This window comes from Hyperolius riggenbachi, chromosome 1, assembly GCF_040937935.1.
Source record: "Hyperolius riggenbachi isolate aHypRig1 chromosome 1, aHypRig1.pri, whole genome shotgun sequence".
NCBI lineage: Eukaryota > Metazoa > Chordata > Amphibia > Anura > Hyperoliidae > Hyperolius > Hyperolius riggenbachi.
Genome location: NC_090646.1, coordinates 334,154,598 through 334,171,052, shown reverse-complemented (window position 1 = coordinate 334,171,052; position 16,455 = coordinate 334,154,598). Strand labels below are relative to the sequence as shown.

Genomic DNA, 16,455 nt, shown 5'->3' with positions numbered 1-16,455 from the left:
TAGAAGGTAAAAGTCACAAAGAAATTAGTTTTACATTAAATAGCATCCTACCTAATAAAACCCCTGTGTCTCTGCGTCCCTCGTCCGTCCATGTGTGTGTGTTGTTATCCCTGCGTCTGCGCTACTGCGCATGTATCGCAGGGACAGCCGTTATTGGGACGGGAGCAGGACAACCAGGGGGCCTGCCGGCCATGTGCACGGGTGCAGGCGTGTGCGGCAGGTGAGTGCATGCGCGTGGCGGTGACAGACCTAGAGCCCGTTATTAAATGGGCTAAAGTCCCTAGTTTATATAATAATTTAAAAAAAATACTTTTATCATTACTGTGCAGAGGAATCTTAAGTGGGTGGTGTTCAAATTTCTAAAAGAGGCCCCAAGCTTCCAGGAAGTTCCTCAATCTTGTGGCGTCTGGGTCCTGCATTTGTTGGCGACACGGCAGCGGCCAGTGAGTTTTGCAACAATTATTATTTAGTATTTACATAGCGCTGACATATTCCGCAGCACTTCACAGAGTATATGTAGTCACTAACTGTCCCTCAGACGGGCTCACAATCTAATCCCTACCATAGTCCATATGTCCATCATAGTCTAGAGCCAATTTTCAAGTGGGAAGCCAATTAACTCTGTAATTCTGTATCTGCTTTTGTGATGTTGGAGACAATTGGAGTGCCCAGAGGAAACCCACACAAACACAGGGAGAACATACCCTAGCTGGATTTGAACCGGGGACCCAGATCTGCAAGGTGGGAATGCTATACCTGTCTGAATTAAAGTGCGGGGAAATGCTGCAAATCACGCCAAGTGGAAACAGCCCTTCTGTTTCCCTCCAAAACCTGTAAGGCCTCCTTCAGACGGAGTCTGAATTGCGAGCTTACCTAGCAATTCAGTCTCCCGTCTGCCTCCCACCTGTGCAGTTTGGGGGCAATTTAAATGCAGCTGAATTGCATTGGTAGTAACACCACACGTGTCAAGCACAGACATGCTGTGGTGTTACAGAGGAGCAGTGGAATGCAACATGTGAAGTCTGAGTGTGGCTGTGGCTACAATCAGATCTGAATCCATGGGAGGCCACTAGGGATGTTCGAAAATGCCAATTTCTGGTTCTGCAGAAATTCTGATTTCTGCCTATGCCGATTACGCAGATTTCTGATCGGTTTCCGATTTCCGAGTTCACATTTCCGAGTAGTTTTTTGGGGGTAATATTTTGCATTCTCTGATTGGCCAAATAGTTCCAAGTTGACTCATAGTTACATAGTTATTTGGGTTGAAAAAAGACATATGTCCATCGAGTTCAACCAGAACTCAGCATTCTCTGATTGGTCCAATGCTTCCGAGTTCTGTGATTGGGCTGAAATTACCAAGTTATTATTATTATTATTATCTATTATTATTATGCAGTATTTCCACAGAAATTTGATTTCCGAGTTCCGATTTCCGAGTAGTTTTTTGGAGGGTCATTTTTTGCATTCTCTGATTGACCAAATACTTCCGAGTTGTTTCTGCATTCTCTGATTGGTCCATTGTTCCCGAGTTCTGTGAAAATTTCTGAGTTGGGGTATTGTGGTAATGCAGTATTTCCACAGAAATCCAATTTCCGTTTTCAGATTTACGATTTCCAAGTAGTGTTTTTTTGGTCATTTTTTGCATTCTCTGATTGGCCAAATACTTCTGAGTTGTTTCTGCATTCTCTGATTGGTCCATTGTTTCCGAGTTCTGTGACTGGCCTAAAATTACCAACTTGCTGTAATAAAGTATCCGATTTCCGAGATCCGTTTTCCGATTTCCAATTGTAAATTCGGATTTTCAATTGGAAATTCGTAAATTTAAATTCCGCAAAATCCGAATGAGCATCCCTAGAGGCCGCCTGTTTAGCACTAGTATCAAGAACTAACTAGCGGTCAGTCGGTGAAAGAAAGCAGCTGACAGATGGTGTATTACCTGAAATGAAGGGGAGGTGGCCCAGTGGGAAAACTTCTCCCTTCCCCCTGCCCAGTACATGCCTGAAGAACAGTCTGGGGGAAGGGCCCAAATGATACCTGTAAAAAAGGGGAGTGTTTGAGCACCCAGAACTCCCCTCCCTCCCCATTTATTACTCTACATTTATTCTCTTGTCACTAACATTTGGTGGACTGGTGGAAAGGCCCATCTTGCCTAAGATTCTATTGGTCAAACCCTTGTTCCAAAGTACTGTGTTCTTGTCCTAACAACAGTCCTAAAATATTAAAAAAATGCCATTTGTTTGTTCACCAGCTTTTAAACTCTGATCATCATCATGCCAAATTTTTAGAGACCATTTGGCTTTGTTGTCTCGCAATCATTGGTTTGATTGTCATGCTACGATATTGAGATCTGCAGCTCTGTTTACGTGAATGGAGTAATGCGTCACTAGCCTCAACACTTACTTGTTGCAAGAAAAAGCAGCAGAACATGGCCCCTTGACTGGAAACTGTTACATCTTAACCTCCCTAGCGTTCAATTCCCCCAGGCCTTCTGTGCAAAAAGTGGTTCAATTAATTTCAAATAATTTTCAAGCTTTTTTGTAATCAATTTTCTTTAATATTGAATTCAATATAGGTTATAGTATTGAATTCAAATCAAAACAAAAAATAGTTTGGTGCTAGATGTTGATGATGATACTGCGTGACCCTGACGTCATCAACACCTGGGGAACATATGTAATTACCGAGGGAGAAGCAAATCCGCTGAGGGACATGGAAGAGGACACTGGGGAAAGGTATAGGTGCCGCAGTATAGGTAGCCAGGTATAAATGTTCCCAGTAAAGTTAGCCAGCTATAGGTGCAACAGTATACGTTAGCCAGGAATAAGTGTCCCCAGTATAGTTAGTAGCTATAGGTGCAACAGTATAGGTTTGCCAGGAATAAGTGTCCCAGTACAGTTAGCAGCTATAGGTGCTGCGGTATAACTTAGCCAGGAATAAGTGTCCCCAGTATAGTTAGCCAGCTATAGGTGCTGCAGTATTTTAGCCAAGAATAAGTGTCCCAGTATATTTAGCAGATATAGGGGCTACAGCATAAGTTAGCCAGGAATGTGTCCACAGTATACTTAGCAGCTATAGGGGCTGCAGTATAAGTTAGGTAGGAATGTGTTTCCAGGCAGTAATCCCGACCCCCCTCCCTCCACCCATCATATGTGCTGACCCCCCCTCCCTCCACCAATCACTTATTCTCCCTCTCGATCCCCCTCCCTCCCTACTATTTCCCGGGCAGTGCTGTGAGTAGAGATCTGGGAGTTTTACTAACTGAGGCTCTCTCCAGCAATGATGCAGATTCTCGACTCCGTGCAGCTCTAGGAAACTGTTTACAGTACCGTGGACGCGTCTTGATGACATCATCAGCCGCATCCCCGATACTGTAAACAGTAGCCTGGGGCTGGACGCGGAGGAGAATCTGCGATCATCACTGGAGACAACTTCGGTGAGTAAAACTCCCCAATCTCTACTCCCAGCACTGCCCGGGGATCAGGAGGGAGGGAGGAAGCCACCTGGGGCTCAAAAGGAAGAGAGGGAGGGGGGATCGGAGGGGGCAGGAGGATGAGGAAGAACGAAGAGAGGGGGAAACATGTCCGCCCCGCTGGCTCTGTGGGCTTCCCTGGAACGAATAGATGCAGATGTGGACACTGTGGGTAGCCCAGATCTCTACCCACAGTGTGCTAACAGGCATCTATTAGTCCCAGGGAAGCCCACAGGTGCAGAAAAAAGCAGAGCCGGCGGCGCAGAGGAGCTAGAAATCTCCCTGGCAGCATAGATGAGCCTGACTCATCCATACTGATTCCAGCTAGTGTTAGCTGGACGAGTCAGGCTTGTCCATACCGCTAGGGATATTAAAGGAGTGATGGCACTATGGGGTTTTGGCAATAAGGGTGTCGAAAACAAACAAAACATTTTCCATTGTAGTCTATTACATTCTTCTTTGAAAGAAGTGAATACTATTTGGTAATCCATTAGTGGTGATGAGGCTGATCACTACTTTGTAAACATAGAGAGATCATCACTAGTGGTGTTCCTAGAAAAGTGGTGATCCTCTATAAAACTGGTAATGCTCTAAGCCTATTGCAACTTTTCATCTATTATTAAGGCTGGATTTATACTTTTTTTCACCCCTAAGCCAAGTATATTGGGGATACCGGTTCAAGTGCAGCAGCGCCCCTCCCCTTCCATGTTCAGCCCCCTCTTCCTTGTTTATCATCCCTGTAGCGCAGACCCTCTGTTTCATGCACAGCTCTCTTGGACATCAGCTTCCCTTTTCATATGTTTCTCCCCATTTGCAGCCTTTTATTTCTAATGTAGTAACCCCTATTTAATGTCCAGGTGCACCCTTGGGCTGCAGACGCCCAAGGCCTGGACCTTGGTGGCCTTTCCAGAAATCCAACCCTGTCTATTATTAGGAGAAGACTATTTTTGCTGGGAAAGAGAGTGTGGGTGGTGGTGTGTGTGTGAGTGGGGGTGACAGTATCACATTTTCAACCTATGGTGGTGGTGGTGCTGGGGGGATGTCATATTTTTAATCTATGGTTGTACATAGTCACTTTGGTTACCATTAATACCTTAATTCTGTGCAACTAGTAGCAGTAACTAGTAGTAGTAATAGCTGTGACTAGACAAGACTTTTATATATTGTAGTGGAGTAGCCGACAATAGCAATGTGTCTCTAGTACTAATGATTAGGTGCAGCAACTAGTCATTAGTTCTAGGGACTAGTTGCAGCAGCTAATTGCTATGTCTAGTGGCTACTTGCTTGTTACTACCGTAGCTAGTGACACAGTCATCCATGTCACATGGCCCTAAGAATACTACAATAGAGCAACAGAGGTACAACAAGAGAAGGGGATACATATGTTTAAAGTGTGGACAGCGGAATAGGTTTTTCATGAAGGGTTATATGAGAAATATAAATCATACTAGTACACTATAAGAATTGAAAGCAAAATGAGTTCCATAGTTAGGCAACCTCATCATGTTTTCATACAGCACATGTTAAACAACGGTTACGCACCTCAGTGTCAGTATTTGTTTTTTGGCCAGACTTCTGTGGCAAGGAATTTATTTTGGTTCCCTGCAATGCCAAAAGCTAAAAAATTGCTAATTTTTTTATATGTGGTATGGTAGCTGATGTGACGTAGACCATAGTTATATTAAAGTAATCCAGTGCAAAGTGGATGCTTTATTTACCATCTTTATGTGTTTCACAGCAAGTTTCTTATGTGCAGAATCCAAAAAGAAGTGATAATTGCTTGAAATATTTTAAATGTTTGAACAGGTAGAAGACTACAACAACAACAAGAAAGCTAGAAATCCCCCTTTTATATATTAATAAAAAAATATAATAAGCTAAACTGCAATGAACAGGTAGAAGACCTTTTAATGGTCACCAGGTATCTTATTTCATAAATCTTTTTTTTTTTTTTACACTGCTTAAAATGAACTTCTAGGTATCATTCCATTCATTTATATTGACACTTTCTTTGCTTAGGCTACACCGCATTTAATGGCGTAGACTTTGAAGGGACATTCCATGTAAACACAGAAACAGATGATGATTATGCTGGATTTATATTTGGATACCAGGACAGCTCTAGTTTCTATGCTGTTATGTGGAAACAGATGGAACAAACATATTGGCAAGCAAATCCGTTTCGAGCCGTCGCTGAACCTGGCATTCAGCTAAAGGTAAATGGATGAGAATACAACATGAGTTCTTTTTATGTTTGAAATCCCAGAGACAAATTTATGGAAGCTGATTATTTGAATAAAAAAAAAAAATCAAATAGAAGACTTTATATCACACCAAAATAAATTGGTTATGTGTACCTTCCTGTCAGCCAAAACGGCAAAAAAAAAAAAATAAAAACAAAAAGATTCTCTGGTGACAGTAGATGAAAACTGGAATTAATTACTTAATGACAAATTTGAAGTTAGTCAATACCTGTGCCGAATTTCTAAAAGTGGAATCCAGTTAGAGTTTCCCAATATAAGGGAGTCTACTCTGACTGAACTTTAAGCTGAAGAGTTAATTCTACTTCCTACCCCTTAACTTCCTCTCTTTCCTCCTTTCCCTTTCTCACTCTGTAACTGTTTTTCTTTCTACTTCCATCTAGAGTTATTAGGGGGGGAAGAAAGCAAGTCGAACATCCTAGGGATTCCCCGTACTGCAGATAGCGAGGCTGGTGAATCATTTGGTCCACCCCGTATTTATCCTCCTCGTGTGGGATGGACCACAGCTATCAGTTAATACGTTTGTTTTTTCCTCTCTTTTGTTATCCTGTTGGGGTAGCTCAGGAGCCAACTTTCTCTTCTCATCTCTTCCTTCCTCAAATACATGAGGTATCTTACCTCTCCAGATGAACCAACCCAGAAAAACAAGGATTTACATCAGGTAAGGTATATTAAAGCACAATTAAAAAAAGACAATGGGCTTGATTCACTAACCGGCGCTAAGTGTTAGCGCCGGTGTGAAAAGCCGTTTTTTGCCCCTATTGCGCGCAAAGCTACTTCGCGCACAGCCCCGCTCACTGCGCGCTCAGAGCGGGTGCGCCTATATTAGTGTGCGGTGCGACGATAACGTCGCACCTGCTGTCCCTTAAACGTCACACTTGGTGCGACAATAATGGCGCATCGGGTGCCCCCGAAGCGGTGCATTAATGCGCCGTTTTAGGGGCACCCAATGCGCTGTTATCAAGGGGCAGTGGGTGCGATGTTATCATCGCACTGCGCACTAATATAGGCACACCAGCGTTGCGCGCGCAGTGAGCAGTACTAAGAAGGATGTGTGGGCGCAAACTACTTAGTGCCGTAGTTTGCGCCCACTAAGTGAGTAGCGCCGGTTAGTGAATCAAACCCAATGTGTCTCTCGGGTCTCTGCCTGCTTCCTCAGGTCAATAAAGTGCCCTAGGGAATTCAGCTTGGAGCGTGGGCGCCCCCACCCCCCCAAAAAAAACAAAACATTATTGACCTGATGAAGGGGGCAGAGACCTGAGAAATGTGTTTTCTTTTTTAAACCCTTGTTTTTCTGAGTATTTGTTTTTATGTCTTTAAAATGTATACTTTGAAAGATATTTATTTTTGGGTGCCTCCACCCTTCTTCATCAACGGATGTATGTCTTTTTTAACCCAAACAACCATGTAACTATGGGCTCTTTCACACTAGAGGCTAGTTTCGGCATTTTACAACCAAGACCATATTTGGCGTTTTCCAAGGTAAAATAAAAGTCCATAGACTTTCATTTTACCTTTCACACCTAAAGCAACTTTTTCAAAGCTGTTTACAGCTGAAGTCGGCTTGCCGCGTTTCAATGACAGTCAATGGAAAAGGCCAACTACAGATTTTTTACAGCTTTTTCAAAGTGTTTTACAGCTGACTTGTTGACTTCTTTTTAAAGAAAAAAAAGGACGTTTTCATATGAGCTGTAAAACGTTATGAAAAAGCATTGAAAATGCTATGGAAAGGCTACAAAAATGCTGACAGCAAAAGGCAGCCTTTTAGCCTTTTATACCGCAGCATCTAGTGTGAAAGAGCCCTAGGTAAAATTGTTAACATTTTAGTACATTTTCAGTTGTTAGTTGTTGAAAACATATTTTGTAAATAAAAACTACGAGAAAACTTGTATCATCAGTGGACACCTTTAGACATGTATTGCAAAAAGCAAGTAGACTTTTATTGAACATATTTGCAAATAATATAATGTAACGAAAAACATAAAGATAAAGAGACCGGGCACTGTCCTGTTGTTGCAAATTGTTTACTGCTTGCAGCCAGATGACATGCGGTATTGAATATAATCAAAGCATCAAACCTGTCAGGTGTCTTGCATCATAATTTCATGGATACATCCAGTGAGGCTTGCGGGGGGGTGTGGTGACCAGGGGGTGATGGATGTGCACAACAGCCGTTTCGCGCTCTGTAGCGCTTGCTCACGTGCGTATCCGGGCCCGGATACGCACGTGAGCAAGCGCTACAGAGCGCGAAACGGCTGTTGTGCACATCCATCACCCCCTGGTCACCACACCCCCCCGCAAGCCTCACTGGATGTATCCATGAAATTATGATGCAAGACACCTGACAGGTTTGATGCTTTGATTATATTCAATACCGCATGTCATCTGGCTGCAAGCAGTAAACAATTTGCAACAACAGGACAGTGCCCGGTCTCTTTATCTTTATGTTTTTCGTTACAATGGGAACTTTTTTCTGTCTCTTCTAACTGTGAGCACGTCACTGTGCATAACATGTTTATGCGGCCAGAAAAGTGAGGACTTGTATATTTTACACCAGAGCAGGTGTTGCTCACCCCCATTCTCTGCCGGGTGCCCAGCCTCCATCCTTCTTTTTCTTTTTTCACAAATAATATAATGTAGTTATCTATAAACTGAACATAAAAGAATATCCTTTGCTCTTTTGCAGGCTATCAAATCAACAACAGGGCCAGGAGAACAGCTTAGGAACTCTTTATGGCACACTGGAGACTCCGCTAACCAAGTTAAACTGTTATGGAAAGACCCTAGAAATGTGGGCTGGAAAGATAAGACATCATACCGCTGGATCCTGCAGCACAGGCCTTCAGTAGGATACATCAGGTACATAGTATGGAGAGCTGGTTTATCATTTCTAAAGCCAGTTTGCATGTGCGATTTAACCTCCCTGGCGGTCAATTGATTACTGGCTGCGCGACCGCGGGAGGTTTTTTTAGCCTAATTTTTTTTTTATCATGTAGCTAGCCTAGCGCTAGCTACATGATTCCCCCCTCCCTGCGGCGTCCCTCCCACCCCTCCGACCGCTGCCGGCGATCAAGCCCATCCGGAAATCCCATTCTAAACGGGATTTCCTTTCAGGGCTTCCCCCGTTGCCATGGCGACGAGCGGAGCGGCGTCATCAACGTCGTGACGTCACAACGTGTCCCGATCCTCCCCAGAGCGCAGCCTGTCGGCGATTGGCCAGGCTGCACAAGGTGTATGCGGGGGGGCCCTGTATCACGGCGAGTAGCGGCACATCGGCAGCGGCGATCGCAACAAACACGCAGCTAGCAAAGTGCTAGCTGCGTGTTTGAAAAAAAAATTATGCGAATCGGCCCAGCAGGGCCTGAGGAATCCTCCGTGGCGGCTTACCCCGAGCTCAGCTCGGGATTACCGCCAAGGAGGTTAATAAAAAATAGTATAGTTCAAATGGTTTATATCATACAGTATGTACATAGGTTTGACACTACACTTTTCAAGTTTGAATAAACTTAGCAAATAGGAACCTAGCTAGCTCAAGTTTAGTTTAGGCTATATAAAATCTAAAGATTAATTATTTATTTATTGTCAGCACAAGAAGAATGTGGAAGAAAACAGTATAATTAAATATTATCAGCCAACATCAGCCGCCACTAGGCCAACAACAGCAGCCACTGAGCAACTAGCACTAAAAGCAGCAGCCACGGGGCAAACCTCAGTGGTCACTGAGCCACAAGCACTGAAATCCACTGATTAACAGCCACCACTGTGCCTGCAGCAGTAACAGCCACTGAGTAGAAGCCGCCACTTTGTCAGTCGTAATAATATACACCAATTACCAGATGCCACTGTGGCAGCAACCAATATGCCAGCAGCAGCCACTGATTAGTAGCCACCACTATGACAGCAGCAGTAGCAGCCACTGACTAGCAGCAGCCCTGTGCTAGCAGCAGTAACAACCACTGTTTCACAGCCACCACTGTACAAGCAGCAGCGCCTCACATCGATTGGAACATGTGGCAAGAGGGACAATCAACATAGAATGTAATTAAGTGTGTAAACTATAAGAAAAAGAAGGCCATGCACAGAAGCCAAACCTATAAATGAAAACTATATAGTATGTCAACTGGCAAACAATGTTTCATGCATGCACCATGCCAACAAAATTATATGATAAATGCACAAGAAAAACAATTGGCTCTTGGGTGCCTACAAAAAACTTTAATCTTAATTGTTGTTACTTATTGTATCAAAAAGGTTCAAAAAATACACAAATCCACAAATACTACATATAAATAAACACACTCATTAATAACCACCCTGGCGTTCTATTAACCTGCTGAGCGGTCTGGACGAGCTCAGCTCGTCCAACACCGCCAGAGGCTGCCGCTCAGGCCCTGCTGGGCCGATTTCCACCAAATAAAAAGCAGCACACGCAGCCGGCACTTTGCCAGCCGCGTGTGCTGCCTGATCGCCGCTGCAGCGCGGCGATCCGCCGCGTGCAGTGGCGAAAGAGGGTCCCCCCAGCCGCCCGAGCCCAGCGTAGCCGGAACAAACAGTTCCGGCCAGCGCTAAGGGCTGGATCGGAGGCGGCTGACGTCAGGACGTCGGCTGACGTCCATGACGTCACTCCGCTCGTCGCCATGGCGACGAGGGAAGCGAAACACGGAGGGCCGCTCATTGCGGCCTTCCGTGTTATTCCTTGCCGCCGGAGGCGATCGGAAGATCGCCTCCGGAGCACCCTCTAGTGGGCTTTCATGCAGCCAACTTTCAGTTGGCTGCATGAAATAGTTTTTTTTTAATTTAAAAAAAACCCTCCCGCAGCCACCCTGGCGATTTAATCAGAACGCCAGGGTGGTTAAGATCGCCAGGGCGGCTGCGGGAGGTTTTTTTTTTAATAAAAAAATAACTATTTCATGCAGCCAACTGAAAGTTGGCTGCATGAAAGCCCACTAGAGGGCGCTCCGGAGGCGTTCTTCTGATCGCCTCCGGCGGCCAGAAGTAACACGGAAGGCCGCAATGAGCGGCCTTCCGTGTTCTGCTTACTTCGTCTCCATGGCGACGAGCGGAGTGACGTCATGGATGTCAGCCGACGTCCTGACGTCAGCCGCCTCCGATCCAGCCCTTAGCGCCGGCCGGAACTTTTTGTTCCAGCTACGCTGGGCTCAGGCGGCTGGGGGGACCCTCTTTCGCCGCTGCACGCGGCGGATCGCCGCGCTGCGGCGGCGATCAGGCAGCACACGCGGCTGGCAAAGTGCCGGCTGCGTGTGCTGCTTTTTATTTGATGAAAATCGGCCCAGCAGGGCCTGAGCGGCAGCCTCCGCCGGTGATGGACGAGCTGAGCTCGTCCATACCGCCCGGCTGGTTAAAAAGGATCTAGCTGGCCATGAGATCCCCCTAAACAATCATACACCCTGTGGAGGCTGCAGTCCTCCCCCTGAGAACGAGTACTGGTTTTAAAGTGCACTTATATTGATCCTAACAAGCATTAAAAATCCTCTGATGGTTGTTAGTATGCAGAGATTGGAATCAGCAAGCATAAACGGGCACAAAAGATGAAGGCTCTTGAAGCTCCAGGGTTAGTTAGCAGAGCATAGGCTTTTACTCCATATATATACACACACATCTCTCACAGTACTTGAGATCTCAGCTCCATATAACGATCAATCCCAATTGCAGATTGCAGGAGGCAAGGCAGATGTATAAGAAGCACAGTTCATTTGCAAGCAGAGCAGATATAGTGAGAGACACAGTTCTTTATGCAGAGACACATGCAGATTGCTTAAATGCATTAAAACAGGAGACTCACTCGCAGTCCCAAGAAATGCCTTATGCTAGAGATAGCATGTAAGTCTCGTGCCACCATCAGAGTCTATGCCAATTCATATGGTCACTTTACGGATCATGATATAATTACCAGCCCCATGCATCACTAGGGTGATTATAGAGAAGAGGTTAGTGTCATTGCAGATGATCCAAGCGGCGCTCAGTACATGACATGTTTCGCTGATCCATATATCAGCCTCTTCAGATGAAAAGCGCCATGTGTAGAAACGCTCCCTGTGTATTGAACACCGGAGCCGCCATTAGAGAAAGGTCCATGGTGTCTCCCCCTTATCCCCCCATCCAAAGAGAGCCCCGCTGATCACAGTTCCGGCGTCCTCCCAGCCCGCCCACCACGTAAGTGTTTAGTCGGAAGCAGAGGGGGACGCCATGCGAAAAAGAAGAAAAAAGGAAAAACTAACATCTAAATCTTCAAAAAATCTTCAAAGAATCAAAAATTATATATATGTATATATATATATCTCAAAAAGATAAATAATAAACTATCAAGACATGCTCGTTATAAATGGGAGGCATCAACCCAGCAGGCACACACACATGGGGACTGCATGATGCATGGTTCACTTGTCCACATGGATTTGCGCGTGTGACGCATTGTATGCGTCCCACGAGGATACGTGTGGCGACTCCTGCCCCGGCCCAAATGTGCTGTGGTGGGCGGGGACAGCAGACGTTCTGGGCTGCGGCTGGGGGTATTGGTTCCCGGATGGAGTGCGTCACATGCGCTCCACCGTGGTGCGCATGGCGTCCCCCTCTGCCTCCGACTAAACACTTATGTGGTGGGCAGGCTGGGAGGACGCCGGAACTGTGATCAGTGGGGCTCTCTTTGGACGGGGGGATAAGGGGGAGGCACCATGGACCTTTCTCTAATGGCGGCTCCGGTGTTCAATACACAGGGAGCGTTTCTACACATGGCGCTTTTCATCTGAAGAGGCTGATATATGGATCAGCGAAACATGTCATGTACTGAGCGCCGCTTGGATCATCTGCAATGACACTAACCTCTTCACTCTAATCACCCTAGTGATGCATGGGGCTGGTAATTATATCATGATCCGTAAAGTGACCATATGAATTAGCATAGACTCTGATGGTGGCACGAGACTTACAGGCTATCTCTAGCATAAGGCATTTCTTGGGACTGCGAGTGAGTCTCCTGTTTTAATGCATTTAAGCAATCTGCATGTGTCTCTGCATAAGGAACTGTGTCTCTCACTATATCTGCTCTGCTTGCAAATGAACTGTGCTTCTTATACATCTGCCTTGCCTGCTGCAATCTGCAATTGGGATTGATCGTTATATGGAGCCGAGATCTCAAGTACTGTGAGAGATGTGTGTGTATATACAGGATCTTCTCAAAAAATTAGCATATTGTGATAAAGTTCATTATTTTCTGTAATGTACTGATAAACATTAGACTTTCATATATTTTAGATTCATTACACACAACTGAAGTCGTTCCAAGCCTTGTATTGTTTTAATATTGATGATTTTGGCATACAGCTCATGAAAACCCAAAATTCCTATCTCAAAAAATTAGCATATTTCATCCGACCAATAAAATAAAAGTGTTTTTAAAACAAAAAAAGTCAACCTTCAAATAATTATGTTCAGTTATGCACTCAATACTTGGTCGGGAACCCTTTTGCTGAAATGACTGCTTCAATGTGGCGTGGCGTGGAGGCAATCAGCCTGTGGCACTGCTCAGGTGTTATGGAGGCCCAGGATGCTTCGATAGCGGCCTTAAGCTCACCCAGAGTGTTGGGTCTTGCGACTCTCAACTTTCTCTTCACAATATCCCACAGATTCTCTATGGGGTTCAGGTAGGTCAGGAGAGTTGGCAGGCCAATTGAGCACAGTAAAACAATGGTCAGTAAACCATTTACCAGTGGTTTTGGCACTGTGAGCAGGTGCCAGGTCGTGCTGAAAAATGAAATCTTCATCTCCGTAAAGCTTTTCAGCAGATGGAAGCATGAACCCACTTTTGAACCAGAAACAGCGGCAGAGGCGCCTGACCTGGGCTACAGAGAAGCAGCACTGCACTGTTGCTCAGTGGTCCAAAGTACTTTTTTCGGATGAAAGCAACTTTTACATGTCATTCAGAAATCAAGGTGCCAGAGTCTGGAGGAAGACTGGGGAGAGGGAAATGCCAAAATGCCTGAAGTCCAGTGTCAAGTACCCACATTTAGTGATGGTCTGGGATGCCATGTCAGCTGTTGGTGTTGGTCCACTGTGTTTTATCAAGGGCAGGGTCAATGCAGCTAGCTATCAGGAGATTTTGGAGCACTTCATGCTTCCATCTGCTGAAAAGCTTTATGGAGATGAAGATTTCATTTTTCAGCACGACCTGGCACCTGCTCACAGTGACAAAACCACTAGTAAATGGTTTACTGACCATGGTATTACTGTGCTCAATTGGACTGCCAACTCTCCTGACCTGAACCCCATAGAGAATCTGTGGGATATTGTGAAGAGAAAGTTGAGAGACGCAAGACCCAACACTCTGTATGAGCTTAAGGCCGCTATCGAAGCATCCTGGGCCTCCATAACACCTGAGCAGTGCCACAGGCTGATTGCCTCCATGCCACGCCGCATTGAAGTAGTCATTTCTGCAAAAGGATCCCCGACCAAGTATTGAGTGCATAACTGAACATAATTTTTTGAAGGTTGACTTTTTTTAGTTTTAAAAACAATTTTATTTTATTCGTCGGATGAAATATGCTAATTTTTCGAGATAGGAATTTTGGTTTTTCATGAGCTGTATGCCAAAATCATCAATATTAAAACAATTAAAGGCTTGAACTACTTCAGTTGTGTGTAATGAATCTAAAATATATGAAAGTCTAATGTTTATCAGTACATTACAGAAAATAATGAACTTTATCACAATATGTTAATTTTTTGAGAAGATCCTGTATATGGAGTAAAAGCCTATGCTCTGCTAACTAACCCTGGAGCTTCAAGAGCCTTCATCTTTTGTGCACGTTTATGCTTGCTGATTCCAATCTCTGCATACTAACAACCATCAGAGGATTTTTAATGCTTGTTAGGATCAATATAAGTGCACTTTAAAACCAGTACTCGTTCTCAGGGGGAGGACTGCAGCCTCCACAGGGTGTATGATTGTTTAGGGGGATCTCATGGCCAGCTAGATCCTTTTTAATGAGTGTGTTTATGTATATGTAGTATTTGTGGATTTGTGTATTTTTTGAACCTTTTTGATACAATAAGTAACAACAATTAAGATTAAAGTTTTTTGTAGGCACCCAAAGAGCCAATTGTTTTCCTTGTGCATTTATTATAGAATGTAATTAATTTTGTCACTTTGGCCCCCTATCAATCTCAAGAATGCTGATATGGCCTGATCCCTGCTCTAAACTATATACAGATAGTTACATTTCCTACATCAACAGCTTATATTTAAAATATCTAACACAAGACAAAGTTCTGTTAGCAGTGCTGTGCAGTGACTTTACTACACCAAAGCTACTCTGCTCACATTTTGGTTTCCAATGCAGTAATTACTGTAATAAAGGTGTTACATAATGTGCAAGAGTGTGGGTTTTCATTTTCTGAAAATGCAGGTGGTCTTTAAAAAAATAAGGATATAATTACTAAAACACTGCTATACAGTATATCCTTATAATTTGTATTTAAAATTGATGTCACTTGTCAGGAGTTTAGCTTTAAAGTCCCACTCCTCATTTGTGTACAGTCCATTTTATGATGCCACACAGTATGGGAAGATTGAACCTTGGCTTCATGTCATATGCTTGTGCACTGCAGTTTCCTAGTTTGCTAACCCACTTTCCACAGTTGCAGTTCTCTAGGCTGTAATCTTATAACCGAGTCAGGTTTCCAGAGCAAAAGAGACAAGCTTTCTAGGGCCTGAAGTAGTAAAATTTAAATAGATTGTAAGCTTTTGTTCCCCACTTTTTAAAATTTGATCTCTTCATTTATAGTCCCAAAGGACAGTCACATTTGGTCCTCTGCTAATCTACTGGGGGACAAGAGAGCGATGGACTCTCATAGGCTGAAGCCTATGACAGCCGATCGCGTGATTGGCTGGCTGCAGGGAGGGAGGGAGGGTAATAAGAAAAAAAAAATTACATTTTGTTAAAAAAACACAGACATAAATATGCATTAAAAAACAAACAAACACCTGGGGGGCGATGAGACCCCACCAACAGAGAGATCTGTTGGTGGGGGGGATATCACTCGTGTGCTGTGTTGTGTGGCCCTTCAGCTTGGCCTTAAAGCTGCAGTGGCCATTTTAGTTAAAATTGGCCTGGTCTTTAGTGGGTTCACCACTGTGGTCCTCAAGTGGTTAAATAATAAGGTGCAGTGTCAAAACATTATGCAGTGGACATTTTTACACTCATTGGCATATGATATTGTTTTCCAGGGTGAAGTTTTTTGAGGGTCCTGAGCTGGTAGCAGATTCAGGGGTTATAATTGACACGACTATGAGGGGAGGAAGACTTGGAGTTTTCTGTTTTTCACAGGAGAACATTATTTGGTCCAACCTAAGATACCGTTGTAATGGTAAGTGTGAAATAGTTTACTAAAGCTGAATACTTTATTTGGAATGTAGAGAATATAAAAAGAGTAAATGCTATGCAGACAAAGCTAATAGTGGAAAGCAGGGATGCTCATCACGAGTCCGTGATCACAAGTAACTTGTGATCATGAGTTGTTTTTTGCAATTACGAGGTCATAATCGGCATTAGTGATCGGCTCTCGATCATGAATGCACTTATGATAGCACTCTTTACCCGAGGGGGGCTTCGCACCCTGAGCTATACCAGCCTGCAAGGTCCATGGTATGGGGGAGGCTCCGGGGGAGAGAGGCGGGAAAGCCTTCCCCTCCCCCCGGAGCCCTTGTGC

General features: G+C 44.4%; 1 protein-coding gene across 3 annotated transcripts in view; it reads left to right on the top strand.

Annotated features, from left to right (window-relative positions):
- The window catches only part of COMP (cartilage oligomeric matrix protein), a 162,524-nt gene that overhangs the window by 142,481 nt on the left and 3,588 nt on the right, over positions 1-16,455 (top strand). For all 3 annotated transcript variants that reach the window (XM_068233919.1, XM_068233918.1, XM_068233920.1), the window contains 3 exons: positions 5,489-5,685; positions 8,417-8,589; positions 15,974-16,113. In XM_068233919.1, coding sequence (XP_068090020.1) covers positions 5,489-5,685; positions 8,417-8,589; positions 15,974-16,113 — 510 coding nt within the window. The remainder of the gene's footprint in view (positions 1-5,488; positions 5,686-8,416; positions 8,590-15,973; positions 16,114-16,455) is intronic.